Source organism: Hermetia illucens, chromosome 5 (genome assembly GCF_905115235.1).
Source record: "Hermetia illucens chromosome 5, iHerIll2.2.curated.20191125, whole genome shotgun sequence".
NCBI classification, from domain to species: Eukaryota; Metazoa; Arthropoda; class Insecta; order Diptera; family Stratiomyidae; genus Hermetia; species Hermetia illucens.
The window spans coordinates 74,131,528-74,155,893 of NC_051853.1; the positions used below are offsets into that span (position 1 = coordinate 74,131,528).

The window sequence follows — 24,366 nt, forward strand, 5'->3', positions numbered from 1 at the left end:
GTGATTAAAACGTTGCAGGCCACTAGTCCAGTACAACATCTTCGTCTCCATTACGGCAAGACGCGGTTCATTGTCTTTTATAATCGGCCAACACTCAGAACCAACATCGCGGTAAATTTTATAATTGAGACGTTCTTTGATACGTCAATCACAACTATATTTATCTCTTTCCCTGATCTCAGCATTTTATTTTTGTCTCACTGAGGATAGTACAAAATATGTTGACTCGAACCCACCTGCTTTACCTGGGCTTGGGACCAGCATGGTATGTAAATAACACGGTAGAGTTCGGAAACATTTCTACCTATTGATAGGAAATTCGGTAGAATAGTTTTAACTGTGAACTGCCACGCATGCGGTAATTAGAATTATGTTATGTTGAGTCTAAGGGGAAATCTTAATATATATGGGGCATAACATGTTTTCCTCAATATATTTATATGGGGTATCAAATGGAAAGTGGTCTCAGTTAACGCCTTATGATGCGGACCTAACTCTTGGAATTGGTAGCCAGGTGAGAGATTTGGACGGGGGATGAAAACGGTGAGCTATGTGTGTCGTCATTCAGATAGATAATGAAAACGACCAAACTCAAATATATACATGAGTATATTTCATAAAAATAACTTACGCATGTAGAAAGTTTCATTCTAAAATCTTGCAAAATACATACAAAGAAGTATTCACTTTAAATATTTCTAATTAAATAAGAAGGCCACGAAATATGATGTCACTAGCACTAGAACTGTACTGATGGGAATAGTCGTTGCACTGTCCCCTACAGATTTCAGATGGTCCACGAACGGCTTCATTGATTCTGTTGCCCATTTAATGTTGAATGCAACGTTATCCAGAGCACTCGTTAGTGTCGAAGCGGATGACCCGAATTCAGTTTTATGATTATCTACGAATGTCTGAAGAGATTTCCGCTGTTCTTCGGTGGTAAATCGAGATGCGATGCCACTTATGATTGATGCCAAGGTAGACCAGGAGTCGAAACTGTAACAACAAAATCATAGTTATACATATATCTGTATAGCTTTATGCACTAACAGTCCACTTACGAGGATTGAATTTTTTTATAATTGTCCTGGACGTACTCCCAAACCATGTTTACATTTTCAGCAGAACTGGTATAGGTTCCCGAGAAGGCTGTTTGCCGATCCTGTAGACGTACTGCATCTGATAATATCAAGTCCAGATACTTATGCAATTGAGTTTTATTACTGCTACAACCCAAAGCAGTTAATATGGTGACTTGTTCAGCTTGCACATTCTCCCCTCTGTACTTATTCCAGAGGAAGTTGAATTCTTGTTCACCACCTTCGCGAATTGCAGTGCAATAGACAGCCGCACGGATATTAACCTCTACAGGTTTTGATTCGTCCATGAAACTCTTATAGATATCTTTCGACTGTTTCACGCAATTCGTGTGTCCATATTTACAAGCCCAGGAAAGGACGTTGGCACGATTGTAGGTTACCAGACGCTTTTCAGTTTGATTGTAAGTGAAACCAACGCTCTTATAGGCGTTATCCAAAAGACCGAGGATGTAAGGCTTGAAATATTTCTCATTCGGTACTCCTAGACGTACTGCCAAATAGCTGTAACCTTGGAATGCAGCATACCATGGAAGATAATTTGTCTCGGATTTAAGATATTCGAGAATCTGGATAACCCGCTCATATTTCAGGAGACCTGCTCGTCCTAGATTAAATACATCATCAACAATCTGGGCCCTATTCAACTCATGAATTTTTCCATGATTTGCTGATACAAGAGCTTTACGGATGTTGTCCCAGATGGTGTCATCGTAGTTGACTCGGTAGTAGCCGACCTCTTGAATGTTAGCAATAATCCATTTGGCACTCTGGTTCCCCAAATCAATGGTGACCTCAGATGTGGATTTGGGGAGGAGTGCCTTCGTGTTTGTGTTCTCAAAATTGCTTTCAACATCAGTTGTATAGGTCAATGGGATCTGATATAGGAGCGACGCATCACCAGCATCACTTCGTAATAAGAAGCGTTTTTGCGAAACATTGAATGCTTTTCCATTGTTCGCCAGCTTTATAGTAATTACAGGATATCCAACCTGCTCTGTCCAGTCCTTCAATATCGATGAAATATTTCCCAATCCTGAATAATTCTCGTCAAAAGCATTGAACAGATCTTGTGGGACAGCTGTTTTGAATTCGCTGAAATTTAAAAAAAAGGACATATGAAAAGTAAATAACGATATATTGCATGTATGTCTGAGCACCGAAGTCGGTGAAGAACGACCAAAAGACCGGGCGAAACAACGATGTCTTGGTATGCTGGATGGTGATTTAAAAGCCTTACGACTCCATCCAGAGCAGGCCTTTGACGGAGCAGCCCATTAGACAAGTGGACCCCGCCGCATCCACCACTAATATTTACTATAATAAAAATCGTGACCGCTATCTCCTTTCCTTCTATATCCACAGGAAGGCAAGGCTTGAATTCCAAACTTGCCATCCTCAGTACAAGCAGCAAAACATTATAAAAGGAAAAGGAAAACGCTCAATTGACCGCGATGAGCTACATTCCTCCAAACTTCCAGAATAATGACGTTTTGAACACTCTTATAACGACGATCAAGCATACCCTTGCTGGATTCACGGTCAACCGCGAATGTGAGAAGGAGTGGACTTGTGGCGCCCTATCTGCCATTTTTCAATCTAAATATCTGAGATGTCGTTTTTCCTTTAACTCTCTTAGCAAGACATCTAAGCCAATTGGTAGTTCAGATAAGGGCAGAGTATTGGTCACGTGTTCCAGGTTAGTTGAAGTCTGCACAGGCAATTGAATGTTTTTTCCTATTTCCTTTCAGTCCTGATGAGGATCTAAGTACAGGTTCCGTAATTTCGGAATTCAAAACTTATTCCGCTGCGGATCTTAAAGAAAACAGGGTAACACGCATAATTTTTGCAAAGTTAGATAAAAGGGAAAGATGTGAAAACCCCTGTCCAATTTCCAGCGCATGTTGGGAGATATTTCTACGCCGCGGAACTGCGCTTAAATGCAGTTGCATTTGGGTGGTCATTATTTTCCACTTTTCTATGTGAGTTTTAGTTTTACCCTATTGTCCACATGCGTAATCTTCAGTCATAATTTAAAAGACGGGGTTTCCAATGTACTTACTTATTTTTCAGATACTTTTGTAGACCAGCCCTGAACTTTGGTTCAGTCATCATATGTTTCGTCATTCGCATAATCGTAGCAGCTTTGTTATAGGAAATGCTATTGAACATACGAGAAAGATCCTCGGGAGTAGCAGCAGTTGGATCACTCATTGGTGTCGTCCCTGATAAAGAGTCCATATTCATGACTGTTTGCAGTTGGTCGACTACGAATTGCTTATCCAACTCCCAGGTTGGTTCCACCTGCAATGTATGAAAATGATTAATAATGATTAATATTACCTGTAGTGCCTAAAAATTCCAAGTTTAAGCTCGTCTGTAGGTGGAACTCAGGATAATTTCACGTAAGGTGTTTCAAATATGGATGGTATTTGTTTTCGGTTACTAGCAACCGAAGATTGTTCACAAGGACCTGAACGTGCTGCTGTGATCTCCTCCAAAGAAAATTGAAAGGACCAAGGGTAGCGAGAAGGAGCGACCCCGACATGGTTAAAATCTTTAACAGGAGAATTGCGGATTTCAAAAGTAGAAGCAACAAAACTGGCAAATTACTTTACAGGCTAGTAGACACGAGCATGGTGAGCTACTCACCGATGTTTCCATAATTGAAGACAGCGAAAACTTGTCCTAAACCAGTGAACGTGAAAGGAGGAAAGAAGCCCCTGGTCAACTCAAGCGTGAAGCAGTTCAGAAGATTCCTTTTCTGAGATGTTCATACCCAGATCAGCAGAAGTGCAGGCACCACTTAATGCGAGTTACCAAGGTACTGTCAAAACTACATGTAAACGAAGGTACCCCCGGTCTGCGCCAAAATAGTGTTGCCAAAAAGGTGACGAAAACAAGGAGGACGGAAGCAGAAGCGAGATTACAGAAAAATATAAAAAAAACGTCTTAAGCAAAAGTATCTTTTACAGCACATGTAACCTAAACAACCTAAAGAACTTGCCCAAAAATCATAGTAAATCCAAAATGAAAGAAGAAGACTAGGATAAAGATCGGAAAAGGCCGAATGGTTTGGTAAAGTAGTGTAAATTCCTGTGTCATTTACTAACAGTGCGAGGTGATAAGCCATATTCTGGACAAGGTGAAGCTATTATTATACTAAATAAATGCTACTAATTCAGATTGGAATGTCGAAAAAAATAATCTCCTCCAATCTAGGTCGTTATCCGATCCATGCCTATTTAACAATTAGCATTCGCTGATTATTGGCTGTAGTTAGAGGCGAAGGTAGGAGCCAAGAGTCATTTCCAGAGTTAATACTCACTCGCAAATAGTAAGAAAAAAAATGAAAATCTTGTAGCCCAGCAGATTTATAGAAAAGAGGACAGAGCCAAGTTTGTGGCACTCGTTTTTGGTCAGTTCCGATATTTGTGGACTACGAGACGGAGGGCCTAGCAGAATGGCTGAAAATCACAATCCCTAAATTGCCCAGCTAATAATGAGCAGTAGTCTTGAGATGTGCTGGGGACGCCATATCAGGGAACAGACAAAAATGAAGATGTCTAGAGAGTGTTTAGAAGAAAAGCAGAGAAGAAAAGAAAATTGGCCCAGGGAGTACGAACTATACATTCGGTAATATCCTTGGGCACGTACACAAAGAATAATCGGTGAGGCCGAATACATTGGGGAATACCTAGGGTGAGCAATCTAATAATTAAAAGGTTGAAAGGACAGCAATAAAAAAGGAGGAAAACTGCCTATGAGGAAGGAAAGGCTGGGCGATCTTAACTTCGAACTCCTCAGAACTATAGTGATAGTCTGACAGTGGAGAGGAGTGAGTGAAGCGAAACCTTCCTTATAGAAAATGTGCGTCCAGAAACTCTATGCCCGAATGGAACACACCGCGGAACAATCAAGATATATGTTACAAAGTTTCAGCAAAGGATAAAACAATATCGTCTGTCTGTCTGGAAAAAGAAAAGGAGTAAAGGGAATTCCTTCGTATGCCGACAACATTCAGGGAAAGGAATAAGTGAAACTTGAAATTAGCTAATGAGTTCTGCTCGGAAGCTTGAAACCCGGAACATTTGTTATCTTCACATCAGCATGATTTTTTTCAAATTAGTAGAGTAGGTCTATGAACAAGGCCCATATTTAAATCCTCCTTTGTTACACTTCGCTTCCATTTCGATAAACTCCAAAAAAACACTCTTTCCACAGACTCTCTTTCCACATATGGGAAACTTTTCCGCCTATACAGTTCTTATAGTTCGGCGTTTGTAGACGATGCCGAGGCATATTCATTCGAAGCAATCAGTGCTATTAAGGTTCGTAAAAGAGCTCTAGACTGACACTTGTGAAGGAAAAACCGGAGCGATTTTCACCACCAAGTCGACCATCATATAATTAGTAGTAATGAAAGACGTGAAGCTGATGGTGCAGAACGTAGGAAGGCTACGATATATCTGTAGACTGCTTTAGCCAAGTGATAAAGCTGATCTCGCTTTTTCCGGCTCCACGTCGGTGAGATGCACTTCCGCCTCATTTAACATGCATAAACTGAGTACGGCCAGCAGAAGGATAGCCCTAAAAGTGTGTTTAGCACTCAGATGATGCAACATTCGTTATCCTGAGAGTGGTGCCGATTGATATTTGGGTACACGACAAGCATATACAACAGAAAGTCCATCTCTCCTCTACAGCAGAAGATGAAGAACGCCAAAAAAGATGGCAAGGGTGCTAGGAGCGCTCGGGAATGAGTTGTTGGACACAAAAGTTGCCCCCTGGCTATGCGTAATCTCATTCAATTTCTCAAGTGATATGGGGTGGGTACCTGTACGGGTTTAAACCTAGAAGGAACTCGAGGAAAGGTGTTAAGAGAATTGCGATGCGTCAATTCTATGATCGGCTCTATTCAGACTAAACTTTGGAAAGCGAAGGATGCCAACAAAGTGCGATTAGGAACTGCGGATATAAAAAAAGGAAACCAATTTAGAGTGAACTCACTCCGCCCTGGAATGTATCACCTTATGGTGGTTTCTCGAACACGGGAGAGTGGGGGTGGTTTTAATCCCCAGTGAAATTTTGTCTTTGAATATAAAATTTTAAATATAAAGACTCAAGGGTCTACGCTGAGAATAGCCTCTCCATTAAACAAAGCAAGGTCGCTAAATATATGTGGTTGCTGGATTATCGAAGACTCTATTTAGCGAAAATAGTTAACAATAAGCGGACCGTATATCAATGATAGGGTTCAGTATATAGTCTTTGACTAATCGAATCATTTCTTATTAAACCTTCCAGCAACGGCTTTGTTAGGTCGTCCCGTCAATAAAGTTAGGAAAGCAATCAATATGATACGGTTGCGTCGAGCCAGAGTACACCGAAGGCATGACGCAAGTTAGTATTGACGAAGGCTTGGAGCTTCACACCGAGCTTTCGTGTAACAGTGGCGGTTGGCTTCCCTGTTTTTGTTGAGAAAATTCCATCTCCAGATTTTAAGCAAAACAGCGGAGGAGTCAAGTAATGTCAGCAGAAACAGCGCTACCAGGATAGACAAGTTGATGGACGCTTTCAATACTCTCCCCGTTAATGGAAATAGAAGAGTACAATTACCAGGTAGACTGAGGTTACGCGGATGTGTTTATCTTCTGTTTGACCTTGAATGCCATCTTTTCTAAATACAGAGCCATTTAGCCAAGTTCCAGGACTTTATGAAAGCAAGCAGAAATCATAAGCGTAGTCGAGATGTTTGCGGTAAAGTGATATGGTCTATTTAAGCCATCTACGTCATCCAGACATGATAGTATGAAAGCTGTCACTAAGGGAAGGGAATAGTATCGACGAAAGAATGCAAACGTTCTGGACTTCAAATTCCTCATAAATTTCAACTCGATGCATTGCATGACATTTTGCGTCATCATATGTCGCTCTGGTGTTACTATAGCTATAAGTTTCTTCGGTACGCCCTCTACGTGTATAGAGCACTCAGTCCCTCACTCCATGTGAAGTAGAGATCTGAAGTCCACATCCCGTTCTAAAAAGAACCAAAAGTGTTTTAATGTGACCGGTGCTGGGGGGTTCAGGGCGGAATCTAGTCTAGTTGATGATCATCCCTTGGGGTGCTCTAAGATGCACTCATGATCATTTTGGCTGTTTCCTTGGCTCCGCAGGGAGCCCCAAATACCTACAATTACCGGAATCAAGACGGGTGCTCTTCTCTCAATGAAAAAAATGTTTAGGCTGTCACGATTTACGAATAAATTGAAAAAGGAGGCGGGGTAGAGAAGATTCCACTATTATTGGGAGGAGCAGCGCGTATATGCATGTTACTGTGACGAGCCATTTCAACCATAATCTTTATTAGAAGCTACTTTAATTACTCTATTTTCATGAACTGAAGAAATAGACAATAAAATGTGGAAGCTGAAGCACATGCATTGATTATATCCGACCATTCATTTCAGTGCAACTTCGACACTGTACGGACACGGGTAAGTAGCAATTCTAACCTATAACAGGTTTTTGAATAATAGTGCGATTTCCATCAAATTTTCCAATATTACATTCTATATCATGGCCTATGTTTGCACAACATTTTATGATTCTAGGATTTCGATTTTCCGGTTGAGTATTTATTAATTTAAATGATCCCCGCACGTCCCCTTTATGATTGATGTCAAACCTGACACTTGCTTACTAATTTCCATAATGTAGCGCCGCTAAACTCTACAGTGAAAGGTGGAATCTGCGTGGGGGTTTACACTTTCAACCTTTCAACCAAATTTCGAGCCATTGGGTGCAACCGTCTTTGATAAAAATGCGCGACATAGACAGATGGATGGACAAATGGCCTCGATGTATTATATTTTCACTCCTATATGCAGTTGTGCCAAATACCGGCGGAGTCAAAACACTTCAGAGATACCTTACTTTTGCTACCGAGACAGCAAGAGGGTAAGAGAGGAATGTACGCGCAGGAACCATTAGTCTACCATCTTCCAGGTGAATCGTAGGACGAGAATAATATATGCCAAAAAACAGCAATAACGGTCTGTACATCCAGGAAATTCGATAGGAAAATTTTCGATGTTCGCGACGCTGCATTGTCGTACCGTGTAAAACAAATACCCAACTTCTGACGGAATTGAGAAAGAATGCCGCTAATGCAGCATGGACCGACCTGAACTGAGAGTCAAGTAATCGATATAGAAAAGCGAGGAAGGAACTAAAAGCAGCCATTTCAAGAAGTAAAACTGGGGGCTTCAAGAGATTATGCAAGAAAGCGGATTCTAACTCATGTGGGATTCAAGGCGATCGTGTCGTTTATCCTGGGTAATTGATTTGCTGAGCAGCAGTCTCAAGTGAAATACAACTGTTCAAACAGATTATGATGGAATTCCCGAGATAATCACAGAAGAAATCCTTGAGAGATTGCCAACACTGAAGCGCCACACTTAGATGGCACTTTGAAGAAAACTATGTTAGTACCCTTTAAAAGAGTTTCAAATTGGTTCGCTGAAACATATATGGCGTACCCGAAGGAAGGGGGTTTTCCCGTAAAGTGGAGGCAAGAGAAACTAGTGCTGATTTTAAAGCTAAATTAGCCTCTAAGTGACGTGAGGAATGTATTTAATTCTATGTCTGGGAGCAAAATAGCTGAGACTTTACCCAAATTAGAAACTCTCAAATATCTGGTTGGCATCGGCATAGAATGCTTGCTGGAGAGACTTTTCTACTATGGTTCGGACGATGAACTTAAAACGTATCGGACTACCAATGGTGTACCTAAAGCGATAACTGTAATTGGCTTCGCAGACGGAGAAATTTGGGAAACTAACTCATGGCTTGAAGATGCTTCTCTCCCGCTCGCAAAGCATCATCTCTCCAAACCAGAAACCCCTCAAAGGAACCTAAACCTATGTATGGGGTTATTAAATCTCTGAGTCAAATATTTTAATTCATCTATGTATCTTAAACTTCTTCGGGATTTTGTGTCGGAAAAGCATTTTAACTCACCTCGTTCGTCGTAAAATATTGGAAGTATCTTCCGAAAGCTTCATTCAACCAAGTATATCCCCACCAATCGCACGTTACCAAATCACCAAACCATTGATGCGCCAATTCATGAGCAATCACGGTCGCCACCCGTTGTTGATTAAGCAATGTCGACGCCGATGTATCATAAAGCAAACTTGTTTCCCTGTACGTGAGCAGGCCCCAGTTTTCCATTGCTCCTGCGGAAAAATCTGGGATTCCCGCCAAGTGCATTTTCCCGAGGCCATGAGTGCTGTATGGGTAGTTGGTAAATGTCTCTAAATTTTTAAGTAGCGGTGGTCCAACATTGTAGGCATATTCGGTTTGATTGTACGCTTCGGGACGAGCGGTTACAATGAAGTCCTTGTCACCTCGAGCTCTGAAGTCAGAGACGATGAAGGCCAGCAAGTAAGTCGACATTATCGGAGTCTCTTTGAAAATGGTAATTGTGGTGTTGATAGTTTTGCTGTAATAGAAATTGAATCAAATTGGTCCGACCCATATAGATTATCTTCGGGCGAGTTACATGTTAACTGTGCTTTCAGGTAGAGTGTTACTGACAACGTTGAACTGACTGGGATATGTGATGTCGAGTTTAAACTTCGCTTTGAATTTTGGTTCATCGAAACAAGGGAAGGCACGGCGGGCCGTGATCGTTTCAAAATGAGTTGAGCCGATGTAGCTGAAACGAAAGAGTATGTAGTGAGAATCTATTGAGAAGCGCGAAATAGTTGCACCCGTCACATGCAATATACTCAGCATAGATACTTACACTTCTTCTCCTTTGGCATTGACGTACTTGCTCCTGTAGAAACCCCTCATATCGTCACGCATTTGACCCGTATAATTGAATGCCAACACATAATCTATGTCGGTTCTCAATGCGGACGCTAAATTGACACTAAATTTGTCTGTTATAGAATCAGGCTGCGTTTGATTTGCAATCGTAATCGCGTTGCCAGTGGTTTTTTCGACCAGTGTTGTCCCAGAAAATGTTATATACTTCGCATGGAGAATGATTGATTTCAAATTTGCTTCATAAGCTCTGAGTGTTATTTCAACAGTTCCTTGGAATGTAAACCGTTTAACTCCGTCAGATTCTAGTAGATATGGTGTTAGGTAGAGCCTATAGTATGATGGCTGAATTGTGTCTGGTAATCTGTAGTCTACAGCTTGTCTATTAGAATCAGTGGTTTCGGAGGCAGGAGCGGCACCATTATTTCGAACAATGACTGCCAGAAGGCAGAGTAACATGTAAATTTGCTTCATCTGAAGATAAAATTAAATATATTTACTTAAAATTTTGATGATCGATTGCACTTAAAAAACTGACGTCTAATGCCAAAATTTAAAAACACTAATAAAATCCAATTATCAAGCAATTTTTCCCGATTACTCAGAAAAACTTTAAAGCCTATTACCAAGCGAAATGTGCCTATGTCTTATCTGAAAACTAAAGGGGTGACAGATCTATTATACTCGTAGCTTGTCAACGATCGATTACCGTAGATCAATTATGTCATTTATGACATTATATTACCCAACCGAGTTCCTAGTTATGACTGTGAACTAATGCATTCCATTTTAATTGGATCAGGATGATCGAGCTGAGCTAGCCTATTGATCTAGATTTTCAGAATACATTTGAAATATTCCTTATTATAAGGGACGACGAAAAGGGATAGGCATTTGGGGACCGGGGAGCCACAAATTTCTTCTTAGGCAGTGCGTCAGGTAGAGACTAACCTCATAGCTACGACCCTCCGAAAACAGTTTGTGATTAGTTTCTGGAATGAACGCATTTACCCGGACAGTGGCACGGTAGACACCTTAGATGATAGCTTTCCTCAACTTGAATGAAAATTCAATGAAGGTGAGATGGTAAGCTTGTGGACAGTATTCCTCTCCTTCTTGGATTTGTACTCTGAAAGACGCAAGAGTCGTAGCTGTTGCTAAAAATGACCGCAAGACGTCCTCTTATAAACTGGAAGCCGGGTTCCAAAAGATTAATGACAACGAGATTGCGGTTCAGGTTAATGAACATCACAATTGTGCAGTGCTATGCACTAATGTGGATTTAATATCTAGATGAAGGTCTTGAACATGCATTTATTTGGCGACCACTATCAGAGCTCTGCTGTGGCTATAATGATTTATACTGATTGACATTCATACTAGTAGATGCTCCCTGCTCTGCAAGCAGTGTGGCCATAACCAGAATCAATATGCCCAAAACGCACCAACCGCAAATATCCTGGCCCATACGTTCTCAGAGAGCCTCCTGCAAGGCTTCTTGACAAGAGCCATTTTAAATGAGTCCCGCTGACGTGGAGACAGTACTTATAGTACGGTTTAACTGAATATATCCCGGCGAAGATAACCACGGCGAGGCCATTCCACTAGTTAACTACCGCTCAGCATACAATATTACACTGAAGTATGCAATAACGCATTGAAGCGTTATTGTATACATATACTAGCAAGGCTAACATCAAAGATACCGTTCACTTAACGAGCACCCATGTGATCTAATTGCGGATGACACCATACGCTGGGCAGACACATAGGACATGAAACCAGTCCTCTGAATCTGCCCATAGAGAGCGCAACTCTGATTGGCAAGAAGAGTAATTAATTCAAGTTAACATGCACAGTAAGGTTAATGCCCATCTCAAGCCCAAAGTACCAAGCGGTCCTAAGTCTCCAACTGTTTTCAACTTACTAAATTATTTTGCAGCAAAGGCACCCCTCCTAATCTTGTGGTCCGTGTCACGCCGGACTACCTCCAGATCAGGAGGAAGAATATTTGCATGGCATCGGTTGAAACCACACGACATACAGGTACACACGCTAGAGATCATCTGTATAAGCAACGTATTAAATCAACAAACTAAGCTCGCTCAACAGTAAATCCTTCATCAGATTTCATACAAATAATCCCTGTGGGCAGCGGCGGTATACATTGACCCCCACATAGTTTTTGGTAACTTGAAAGAATTCTTTCCTACCATGGAAGTAGCTCCTCCACAGAGTTAACTCATGTTAGTCACACTCACAAAGTTTTGACAACACAGACGACCACCTTAGATAATTAAATCCGCCTCTGAAATAGGCAAAGATGCCAAAGACGTAGTTTTTACCACAACGGGCAACAAGGTCTGTAACATACATCAAAGCATAGTCGGTGGATCTGCCAGTTGTACTGCCTGTCCCAAGTCAGATGGATGTTTGCAGTCGCCGGACCATAATCCTGTCCAGGACATTGTCATAAATTAGGATAAAAGATATGACCCTGTGCGACTGAGGATTACTTCTATTCTTCTCTGGATTTTAGGAGCCCATCAGCCCTAACAGTCTTACAGAAAACAATAGTGGCAAGATCCCTGTCGGAACCTTTTACGATCAACAACGGTCTAAGACAAAAGGATGGAGGATTTCTACCCGACTTTAGAAAAAGCAGTCCCTGGTGAATTCATCCAACTACTGGCTGACGACTTGACTTAGTGAGAAGAACAACCCACGTATACAAACAACCTTTAAAATGATGAAAAAAGGTGCCATCTACGGGATATCTTTGATTACCCATTAATGAAGGCATGACAAAATAAATGGTGACAACGTCAGCGAACCACGCAAGCAACAAAAACATCAAATAGCGCTGGCCAAGCAATGAAGATAGGCGACTTCAACTTTCGGATCGGTGATAATTTTCTATCTAGTAGCCTAGATAATGATGAAATTTATGAGCATACCATCGGTTCTATAGAATGCAGTCAGCGGGACACTTAATCCGTATGACGAGGATGATCTAGTCTAGTAGTCTATTAAGGCAAACGCTGCCTCAGATGGAACGAGGGCGTAGTTCAGGGCATCAGGCAACTGTAAAGTATTAATTGGCGAACCATACGCAAATTCGGAAAATTTGTAGCGCCTGTTGCCCGCTGATGATGATAGTGATCGATTAGAAGAACAGATACAACTAACCACCTTACGAAGTTCTACATAGAGAACTGAACCTGTCACAAACAGTGCCTGCACCGCTTTCGATTGGAAGACAATTCAGAACAGGCTAGGACAAAGAGACTGGATGCAAGATGAAGTCGAATATAATGGTTGGCTTTGTAGTTATTTCTGCTACTAAAGGCTGTTGAAGCTATGAAAGGAGGGGGGTTGCTCAAAGAGTCCGAAACAAGAGGGCTTGGTGGTGTACCCACTCCCATGAAGGAGTACTTAATGACCGAAGAGACGCGACACGCCCCCTTCTCTAGCTACAATATTTGAGCTCATGTGGATGTGTTTTTCAAAAATTTGTAAAAACAGAGCTAAAATTAGGAACCGACAATGAATACAAGATACGTATTTATTTCAATATATCCGTTCAAGATAAAAGCCCGCAAATAGAAGATATCTCACTTGATATAATCTTGCATTGTCATATGATCACAGGTTTTTGAATACAATTGCAATAAGATCAAAAGTCTAGTTGATTAAATAAATATTAAAATCTTATCTATCATATTTGATCCGATGTGGATCTCAATTTAGATTAGGTTTATTTGAGTGTTCTTTTAAATATTTGCATACAACTTCGAAATAATGCTATTATGCAATTGTTAATCACTTTGGAAACGACGTTTTGTTTCATATCTCTATGACACAGGATGTACATTTCTTGTTTGACCAAATTTTCAAACACGTTTTAAAATGACTCAGCTTGTATAGAATATGAGCGGCAATAAATGTAGAAACTCTGGTGTTTTGAAAATGCCAGATATTTTTAAGGTTTTGTGTAAACACAAAACCTTATTAAAATCGGTTTACCGTCTGTCTGTCTGTCTGTCTGTCTGTCTGTCTGTCCGTCTGTCTGTCTGTCTGTCTGTCTGTCTGTCTGTCTGTCTGTCCGTCACACGCATTTTTCTCGGAAACGGTTACAGCGATTGACACCAAATTTGGTAGAAAGGTGGGAACTGTGAACGCTCACGCATACAGTGAGTTACATCCTCTTACGTCGAATTTAAGGGGGGGTCCCCATACATGCAAAAGGAGGGTGTAATTTTTTTTTTCATCAAATATAGTCATGTGGGGTATCAAATTAAAGGTCTCGGTTAGTACTTTTCGAAAACGGGCTTAGTTTTGACATTTGTTGGAAAGGTGGGGAGTGCGGGGGGTTGAAAGTGACCATTCCTTTACGGGGGCCATTCTCAGAAACTACCCAACCGAAAAATCTGAAAAAAATCAAGAGGCTGCCACTATATGGTGCCTGGGCTCCGAAATACCTTCCACACTGATATCTGTACAAATAAAGTTAATAATAGTATATTACTATAATTTTTAGTAATTCGCTGCAAAACCCCCCTTAAGTTCATGCTAGGACGACGAAATTTCGCAACAATATAGGGTGTAACATAGAGCATGATGTTACCAAGTTTGGTGGAAATCGCACTATTGCTAACAAAGTTATAATACGTCAAAGTTGTCGCTTCTTTGCAAATTCAAGGCTATAAATGTCAATATCATCCGAAAGTGGATATTCTTACATAATATTGTATATGCATATATTACGTGCTACGTACTAAGAAATGCACAAAACCTTTCGTAACTGAAGCGTCCAGCTTCCGGTTTCCCGACTTGTTTACTACTGCATTTATAATTTTTATGGGGACGAATAGGAAAAGTTACGACGTGTAAGGTTGAAATTGCAAAGATTTTAAAATAACTATATAATATCTATTGATACCCCAGCCAATAATACAATTAAAACTCATCAGTTCAGCATATCTTTAATTGCAAATAACGTGAAATTAAATCCCTGGATAGTAATTCCTTAATTAGATTTTTATCAGCCACAATAAAAGCTCAACTTGTAGTTATCTACATGAGTCTTAAGTACATTGGCGCTAATCGATAACCCCGATAAAGTTATATTCATAATTGAAGCAGATTCAAAGTCGCGATTACAAATAACTTTGATATTGAAATGAGTTTGATTAATTTATTAGCCTCACAAGTACCACTCTCTTACGTAAGATGTTAAATGTTCCATACCGTTCCAATGACGAGGCCAATTTTCAAGTAAGAAACAATACTTCAATTTACTATTTTTTATTGCTGGTTATTTGCAACTGATAAACTTGTCTACCTCTCAGAACATTTTGATATAAAATGTTTATTACGCCAGGTGACAAAGTCATGTTTTCAGATCTTCGTCAAAATATCGACCAAGTTGATGGCTATCAGAAGCATTTTCACAAGAACAAAAAATGAAGAAAATCACTGATGGAATGCGTCAGACTATTGGAAATATATAAACTTCCGAAAAAGAACGGAAGGAAAAATATGAAACAAAAAGTGGCAGAACTTATCTCCAATGTTCCATAAAATCAGAATTGTTCACACACAAAAAAGATAGAAAAATCAAAAAACATTGTAATTGCAACTGTGAATTTTTGGTGGTTCACCATTAGTAGATTTATGGGAGTAGTACACTCATGAGTACGGTATGGTCAATAAACTAGAACTTTTGGATTTTGTATCTGCTTTTCTTTTAATTTTGAAATTATTCACAAAATTTCTGCTATGAAAAACTCCTTCATTATTTAGCCCTTTTTACGCATAGAAATTAATCTATTTTTTCATCGGAAATGGATTTTATTAGTTGAGGATTGAATTCGCTGACTCTTTTTTTCTAAAACTCTTCCGATCATTTTTTTCTCAATTGCATGGAGAGCCTTTCAAAAAATTATGAAGGTTAAAGGAGTTTTGATGGATCCTTTTACTTTAAATTGTCAGAGACCGATGAATTGCAGCCCACACTTCTTCTTCAATTATGAAGAATTCACTGATTACCGTCCTTTTTTTTCGACCCGCCTTTAGAATTGTATACATTCAACGAATGTACGAAATTAGATTTATAAGATATTCAGCACTATCGCATCACAAAACCGAACGTTTTACTGACCTCACTGTGTGAACTATGAAACTTTCTTCCTTAAAAACGATAGAAAAACCGAGTGTCCCAAGTTACTCTTTGCGGGGAGCAATCTACCCGCTACCTCCTTACAACTAACTGAAAAATGGCTAACAACGCTACTCCTATTTATTAGGAATATGTTTTTTATGTTATCCATAATATCAACAATTAACAACTACACACACACCATACAAAGCAACTCCCATTCAGATAAATTCTGTTCAGTTACACATTCTGGATCTCTTATCAATAGTGATATCACTTTGTATTGGAAGTTTGATAAGTAGGAAACGAAGTAAGTTTTGGTTCTTTTGGTGTTGATGGTCGAGTGCTGTTTCTTTCTCTAGGCGCCTGTAGAATGTCACTTTTTTAATGTATGACAAATTACAATAAAACTTCTAATTCATATCTTGAATTAGATAAGAGGATTTTTAACATCCTCCTGGAATATGCACTTAGGAGCAGACAAAAACTGACGGTCGTGGCCGCATTAGATAGAAATACCACAAATACAAAGAAAAAATTATAGAAACACATTAAGCTGATTGATTGCGACTTTATCATTGTTTTAAGAATGGATTATTGCATTATTATCGATCTGTGGGTATGAATGCATATAATCGTAATACTGCCTGATATACGAAAGGTAAAAAATTTACTAATAATAAAAAAGCCCACGCATCCCACACAAGCTTAGGTGGCATTACAAATCCGTGAAAACACAGAGCACAAAGGGCAATTCATATGTTTAGAACAAGATGGAATCCAATAATGTAACTCCGATTTATTTCATTCCTCAGCGTACTTTTATTTATTTATCCAAATGTGCAATATTCAAAGCAAATCCCATAAAATATTGTACAAGTAGACAAAAAAGTAAAACATACAGTGCAAAAATTGTGATTTTTTTTTGGAGAGGTCTTAAGTCCACGTCCACAAATGTCGGAGTGGACTAAGTTGAAAACCACTCGCTGCCACTTTTTCGGGTTTAGCACCCCCGAATTAAAAATCAAGAGTCGAAAAAATCGCTTACGTTTTCATACCAGGGCAAAGGCACTTTATAAGATGTTTAGCGGAAGCTGGGGCGTCGGGTGTAAAGGTTTTCATCATAATCAACGGCCTAACAATCGGTATCCGGTCTAGGCCTGCTTTAATAAGGAATTCCAAACACCTCGGTTTTATGCCGAAGTCCAACAATTCGATATCCCTAAAAGCTGTCTGGCGTCCTGGCCTACGTCATCGCTCCTGCTTAGGCAGGGTCTGCCTCGTCTTCCAATACCACAGATATTGCCCTTACAGACTTTCCGGGCTCCATACGAATTAAGTGACCCGTCCACCTCTGTCCTGGAAACAACGTGTCCTCTCCATTTCGTCCAACTGCTATACTCTCATAATTTTTCTTTGCAACTTTATTTTTAAGGTTTTGTGTAAAACAAAACCTTATTAAAAACCTTTCCGTCCGTCTGTCTGTCACAGCCGATTTATTCGGAAACGGCTAGACCGATTGGTACGAAATTTGGTGAGAACGTGTGGTCTGTGAATCCGTTGAGTTTTAGAGGAGCCTCCCCATACATACGCAAGTGGAGTTCCAAATTTGTTTTCGCAGAATATGGTCATGTGGGGTCATGTTGGGTAGGGCTGACAACCCTACACGGAAAACAACTCGTTACGAAGCCACAACAGGAGCCTCGGACAGGACGGATTTTAAAACGACGGACCCGGCAAAGAACACGATTTGCGCATTTTCTCATGGAACGTGCGCTCCCTGTACAGAGATGAAGCTGATGAGCAGCTAGCCGATACCCTGTCCCAATATAGGGCTGATATAACAGCGTTGCAAGAGATGCGATGGACAGGGACCGGTTTCCTGGAGAAGAGCCACTACACCATATATTATAGCGGTCATCCAGTAAACCAGGTGCTCGGAGTAGGTTTCTTAGTCAGCCAAAAAATGAAACCTGCTGTTATCGGCTTTGAAAACATAAGCGAACAGCTATGCACTCTGCGCTTGCGAGGCAAGTTTAGAAATATAAGCCTCATAAACGTTCACGCCCCTACAGAGGAGACTGCAGAGTCGGAGAAGGATACCTTCTACGAGGCAGTAGAACGAACCCTCGAAGCCTGTCCCAGATATGATATCAAAATCATACTTGAGGATTTTAACAGCCAAGTAGGGAAGGAGCCCGTATTCAGACGATACGTTGGCTCCCGTAGCTTACACGACAAAACAAATGATAACGGACTGCGGACTATTCAATTAGCAGGGTCACACGAAATGGTTGTTGGAAGTACCTGGTTTGCGCGGAAAGCGGTCCACAAACATACGTGGGCCTCTGCAGACGGGACCACTTTCAACCAAATTGACCACGTGTTGATTGAACGCCGCCACCTCTCAGCCTTGATGAATGTCAGAACATATAGGGGGGCCAATATAGACTCGGATCACTATCTCGTTGGCATGGTGTTCCGAGCTCGAATAACAATACCACCTAGAATCCCCTCTGACAATCAGGTGAGAGTGAACACTGAAGCCATCCACAACACAACCCTCCGCGACACCTATAAGAGGGAAATGGATGCCGCAATAACCGCAGTCAACAGAGGACCTGGAGATGAAGCATCAACAAATGATCTTCACAATCACCTGAAGAACGTTATCATGGATACGGCCACAAATATACTTGGCCCCAGTCGCAAAAGGAGTCGGAACGGCTGGTTTGACGATGAATGTAAGCTAGCAACGGAACGGAAGAATGCCGCATACCGAGTAATGTTGCATTCTCAAAGAACGCGGGCACGCGCAGAGACTTATCACGAACTCCGTCGAGCAGAGAAGCGACTTCACAGACGGAAAAAGGAAGCCTGGGAGAACCAACAAGTCTGTGAACTCGAAAAGTACAGGGAGCAACCGCACCGGGCACAGAAGGCGGAAGTTTTACCAACAAGTCAGCCGGATGAAACCTTATACACCTCGATGCTCATCCTGCCGAGACAAAGAGGGAAATCTGATTTCCGACAGAATGAGCATATTAGAGCGATTGGTTGAGTACTTTGATAAGCTACTGAACAACCAGAACATTGGCGAGTTGGAGGTCCCGCCAACTGAAGACGACGGACAAATACTGCCACCACCAAGTATAGAAGAAATAGTCCGTGCAATTCATCGGCTAAAAAATCATAAGTCGCCAGGAGCCGATGGAATTACAGCCGAATTAGTTAAATATGGAGGCGACCAGTTATACCAAGTGGTTCATCAACTTGTGCTCAAGGTATGGGACAGCGAATCAATGCCTGACGATTGGCAACGAGGCATTATCTGTCTCATACATAAAAAGGGAGATATCACACAGTGCAGCAATTATAGAGGTATCACGTTGCTGAGTAGCATCTATAAGATATTCTCCACTATCTTGCTAGGCCGGATAGCCCCATACGCCCAGAACATCATTGGCCCATACCAAAGAGGCTTCACTCCAGGCAAATCAGCAACAGATCAGATTTTCTCTCTGCGGCAAGCGATGGAAAAACTGTTGGAATATGGACAACAGTTACACCATCTGTTCATCGACTTTAAAGCCACCTATGATAGCATAGCCAGGGTAAAACTGTACACGGCCATGAGAGAATTCGGCATCCCGACGAAATTAATAAGACTGACTAGGCTGACCTTGACCAATGTGCGAGGCCAGATAAAAGCAGCAGGATCACTCTCAAGACCATTCGACATCAAAAACGGTCTACGAGAAGGGGATGCCCTATCATGCGTCCTCTTTAAACTGGCCCTCGAGAAAGTGATCCGTGATGCTGAGGTAAATGCAAGAGGTACGATCCTCTTCAAGTCCACCCAACTACTGGCCTATGCTGACGATATCGACATCATGGGAAGAACCACCCGAGACGTACAAACTGCCTTCATCCAGATCGAGCAGGCGGTGATTGGCGCGAGATCTTGGACTACACATCAATGAAGGCAAGACAAAATATATGGTGGCAACGTCAGCACCGAAGACGAATCAACCAATAACATCAAACCGCACTGGTCAAACACAAACACGAAGAAGAATAAGGATAGGAGAATACAACTTTGAGACCGTTGATAATTTCTCCTATCTAGGGTCGAAAATCACAACCGATAACAGCTACGATGATGAAATCCGCGCACAGTTGTTGCCAGCCAACAGAGCCTATTTCAGCTTACAAAAACTGTTCCGCTCGAAACGTCTCACCATAGGGTCAAAGCTCTTACTGTACAAGACTATGATCTTGGCAGTCCTCATGTATTCCTCGGAAACTTGGGTTCTTAGCAAGAAAAATTGCGAACTCTTGGCCGCGTTCGAGAGAAGAATCCTCCGAAGAATTTTTGGCCCCCTACATGAGGATGGACGATTCCGTAGCCTACACAATGACGAAATCTATGAGCGATACCGTGACCGTCCGGTTGTGGACAAAATTCGGCTCAATAGGTTACGGTAGACGGGTCACTTAATCCGTATGGATGAGGATGATCCCACCCGGAAAGTCTATAAGGGCAATATCTATGGTAGGAAAAGAAGACTAGGCAGACCCTGCCTAAGATGGAGCGATGGCGTAGGTCAGGACGCCAGACAGCTTTTAGGGATATCGACTTGGTTGACCTTGGCGCAAAACCGGGATGTCTGGAGTTCGTTATTAAGGCAGGCCTAGACCGGATACCGGTTATTGCGCCGTTGATGATGACTAGAATTACGAGTTGAAACACGGAGAATTGCGTTATCATCTAATCATCAGTTTCTTATGGGACGCGGTAGATATAGGAAGTAGTTGCTTCGTTTTTGGTTGAACGATTTCCCCAATTGTCTCAAACGTGCCGCTACATCCGAGGATCTGAAGCAGGCTAAACGACGCCCTCAATGTAGTTATCCAACCTCATAATCTCGTCGAGGGGATTCTAAGGTCGGATACAAAGTGTAGGGCAGTAAGCCTAACATTAACTGCAATATAGGGAGAGCTGCAAGAGCTAGATTGACAACGGAAAACTCGACGGGCGTGTGACCTAATTGTGTTGATGTAGACCAGAGTCCTCCGAGCGAAGTAATACTTCCCGTTGGCCTCTGGAGGCAGGGGTTATGGCGGAGAAGTGCTGGTGGTTTTCACGGGTGAGAATCCCACACACCGCTACAGTTTTGCGGAGCAACTTTTTTTTAAGGTGTCCTCTCACATCCATGCCCGATGTTACAGGGTCATTTGAACTATGGTGACTCTTCTCAAACAGACTTGGGACCGTCTATGGTGGAGTACAAAGTATTAGATCCACTGGTTTTCTTTCTGCTTTATGTCTCTGACTGGGGGCCTGTTGCTTCTTTCTGATTAGATCCCTACTGTTGATATCTTCTGTTAAATGCTTTTAAGGTCATTTCTTAATTCTGAACCTCTCCTATACAAAATCTGATAGCTGCAGTATACCTACTTTCCCCGTCGTTTAAAAAATTTTATTCTGATGAGATAGCTCTGAGGAAGGTATGTGATCTGTTCTGCTTAACGTCCTTCTATTTGTTCGGAATCTACGTTCACTTTTATTACATGAGAAACTTGTTGACGAGTTGACAATCTTTTTGCTGCACGGGGACTGTACGAGTCTACTACCGTTATCATTGGTTGCGCTATAAACATAATGGCTTCGTAATTCTATCGCGAACCATCACCTTTCAAACCAGCAATGCTAATACCGAGTATTGACTTCACATCGTTCGAGGACAATGACCCGGATATTGACCCGGATATTGGCAGCTGTTCGGTTTTTTTCTAGCATTGATTTGTCCTTTATGGTAGCGGGGTCAGCTTCGCTCGTTCAATTTCCTACTGTTTCCGCATTCCTTGATAACCTCTACGTTTTCACATGTGGTGCAATGTCTCTGGACATGGTCCTTGGAGACCATAGCCTGATTTTCAGCTAGTGAATCCTACTCGGTGGCACTATGTCGATGTTTAACCCTTTCATCGTGTTGGGACCTCTATTCTTCTTTCCCCTTCAAAACTATTAACAAGGGATGTCCGTGCCCTTATTTCTTGCCGTTGCGTCTTTTTCCAAATAAGCTTTTTAAAATTTGACCACTGGAATCTGGTTTTCACTCCGGTGTCGATAATATACTCCTCTTTTTAAGGTTTTGTGTTAAACAAAACTTTATTAAAATTGGTTTACTGTCTGTCTCTGTATGTCTGCCTATCGCACCTATTTTTCTCGGAACGATTATAGCGATCGACACCGAATTTGGTAAAAAGGTGGGAACTGCGAACGCTCACGCATACAGTGACCTACATAATTCGCAAAATGGTAAGAATGTCATCTACGTACCTCGACCAGATTTTTGGGAACAGGCAAATGTGTGAATATAGATCATTCTCCATCTTCTCCATGAATATGTAATTCAAAAAGGGCGACAAGGGGTTCCCTATTGCCACACCTCTGGTTCTTTTGTGTGTTTCAGGTAGCTTTCCGTCATGCTTACCCCCACAAGTTTCATGAGCATCCCTGTTTCTCTTTTCCACGCCGAGGACGTGAGATTTTTACTTAGAAAACACTCTTGCAGATAGAGAAGCGCCTCCTTCACCGGGATACTTGGAAACCACGCCGTCACGTCGTTCATCCGGTTTCGTAAATTCCACATCCTTTAGTTTCCTGGGGAGGTGCTTTTTATTCCTGGTGATTTATCCAGCGGGTGACCACCCTAGATCTTTCAACCTACTCAGAAGCCACTTAGCGATATGCCGGTCGTTTGTGGCCGTTATAATTTCCCGGAATTCGTTGTTATGTTTCTGGATCTTAGGAAGACCCTTTATTAGTACAGTACAGGGTTAGCATCCGAAGTTTGGCTGGATTCGCAATTATGTAGCACCATTCATATATTAATTTTTTCACCCCGCATATAGTGCTTCCTCAATTCAAAATTTCTTCCCGTTCCGAGTTTTTCGAACATTGCCAAGTTGTAGTCCAGCTTCTCCAATATTACGACCGCATTTCCTTTATCCGCTTTTAAAAGAAATACCGGTTTTTCTTTTAGTTTCTTCGTGACTTTTCCTTGTACTATCCTTAGTTCCTTGAAGGCAGGTTTGTTTTGCGAGGAGGGAATGCTGCATGGTACATTGTTACGGGTTGCTTCTTTCAATTCGTTACCTTCAAATTGAATCCCTGTCTCAATGTTGATGATGATCTGTTCCTTCGGCAAACGTGGTTGTTGTGTGTGGTGTTTTTTTGTCCTTATTGAAGACTTGCTTAGATTTATTCACTATGAAGTCCTGAAGTATTGCTTTCCTATTCCGATTAAGATTCTCGCCCGAAGTCTGTATGAAATGGTTTTCTTTTTTCTTAAGGTCACCCTTTTCCGTGCCTTTTCGCATTAGAAGGTCCTCTGGATCTTGTCCACAGTCTCGGTCCTACCCACTTTTCTTCCCTCGATCTCTCTCACGCGTTTTAAATAGGAACTGTATGCCTTCAAACTCAACTTAGCTACCAGCCTATGGATATGTTTGATCGAGTTTTTAATTAAAAACGTGATTATCGAAGATTCTTGCTTTTTCAAGTATGTTAACCCTGATGGTACTGTTAGGAAGGGCACAACTTGTGCCCGAGATACGTATTTACAAATAGCCTACCCCGTTTGAGGAAGAAATCGACTGTTCTTTTTTATTAAGGTTTTGTTTGTAAAACAAAACCTTATTAAAATCGGTTTACTGTCTGTCTGTCTGTCTGTCTGTCTGTCTGTCTGTCTGTCCGTCACACGCATTTTTCTCGGAGACGGTTATAGCGATTGACACCAAATTTGGTAGAAAGGTGGGAACTGTGAACGCTCACGCATACAGTGAGTTACATCCTCTTACGACGAATTTAAGGGGGGGGGGGGTCCCCATACATGCAAAAGGGGGGTGTAAATTTTTTTTTCATCAAATATAGTCATGTGGGATATCAAATTAAAGGTCTCGGTTAGTACTTTTTGAAGCTGGTATTAGTTTTGACTTTTGCTGAAAAGGTGGGGAGTGCAGGGGGTTGAAACTGGTCATTTTTTTAACGAACCCATTCTCAGGAACTACCCAACCGAAAAATCTGGAAAAAATCAGGGGGCTGCCACTATATGGTGCCTAGGCTCCGAAATACCCTCCATATCGATACCTGTTCAAATAAAGTTAATAATAGTATATTACTATAATTTTTAGTAATTGACAGGAAAGCCCCCCTTAAGATCACCCTAGAATCACAAAATTTTGCAGCAATGTAGGCAACAG

The 24,366-nt window shown here is 41.3% G+C and overlaps 1 protein-coding gene across 2 annotated transcripts; it reads right to left on the bottom strand.

Moving 5' to 3' along the window:
- Window positions 1–591: 591 nt before the first annotated feature.
- On the bottom strand, window positions 592–16,216 carry LOC119657317 (membrane alanyl aminopeptidase). 2 transcript variants are annotated; one of them, XM_038064177.1, is made up of 7 exons: window positions 16,099–16,216; window positions 9,913–10,409; window positions 9,667–9,822; window positions 9,123–9,606; window positions 3,163–3,404; window positions 1,065–2,195; window positions 592–999 (listed from the first exon to the last, which is right to left on the bottom strand). In XM_038064177.1, the coding sequence occupies exons 2-7, from the start codon at window positions 10,407–10,409 to the stop codon at window positions 699–701; spliced, it is 2,811 nt and encodes a 936-aa protein (XP_037920105.1). In that variant the 5' UTR covers window positions 16,099–16,216; the 3' UTR covers window positions 592–698. The 2 variants fall into 2 exon arrangements, with proteins under 2 accessions (XP_037920105.1, XP_037920104.1); XM_038064176.1 differs by lacking the exon at window positions 16,099–16,216 and adding an exon at window positions 15,987–16,040.
- Window positions 16,217–24,366: the final 8,150 nt, after the last annotated feature.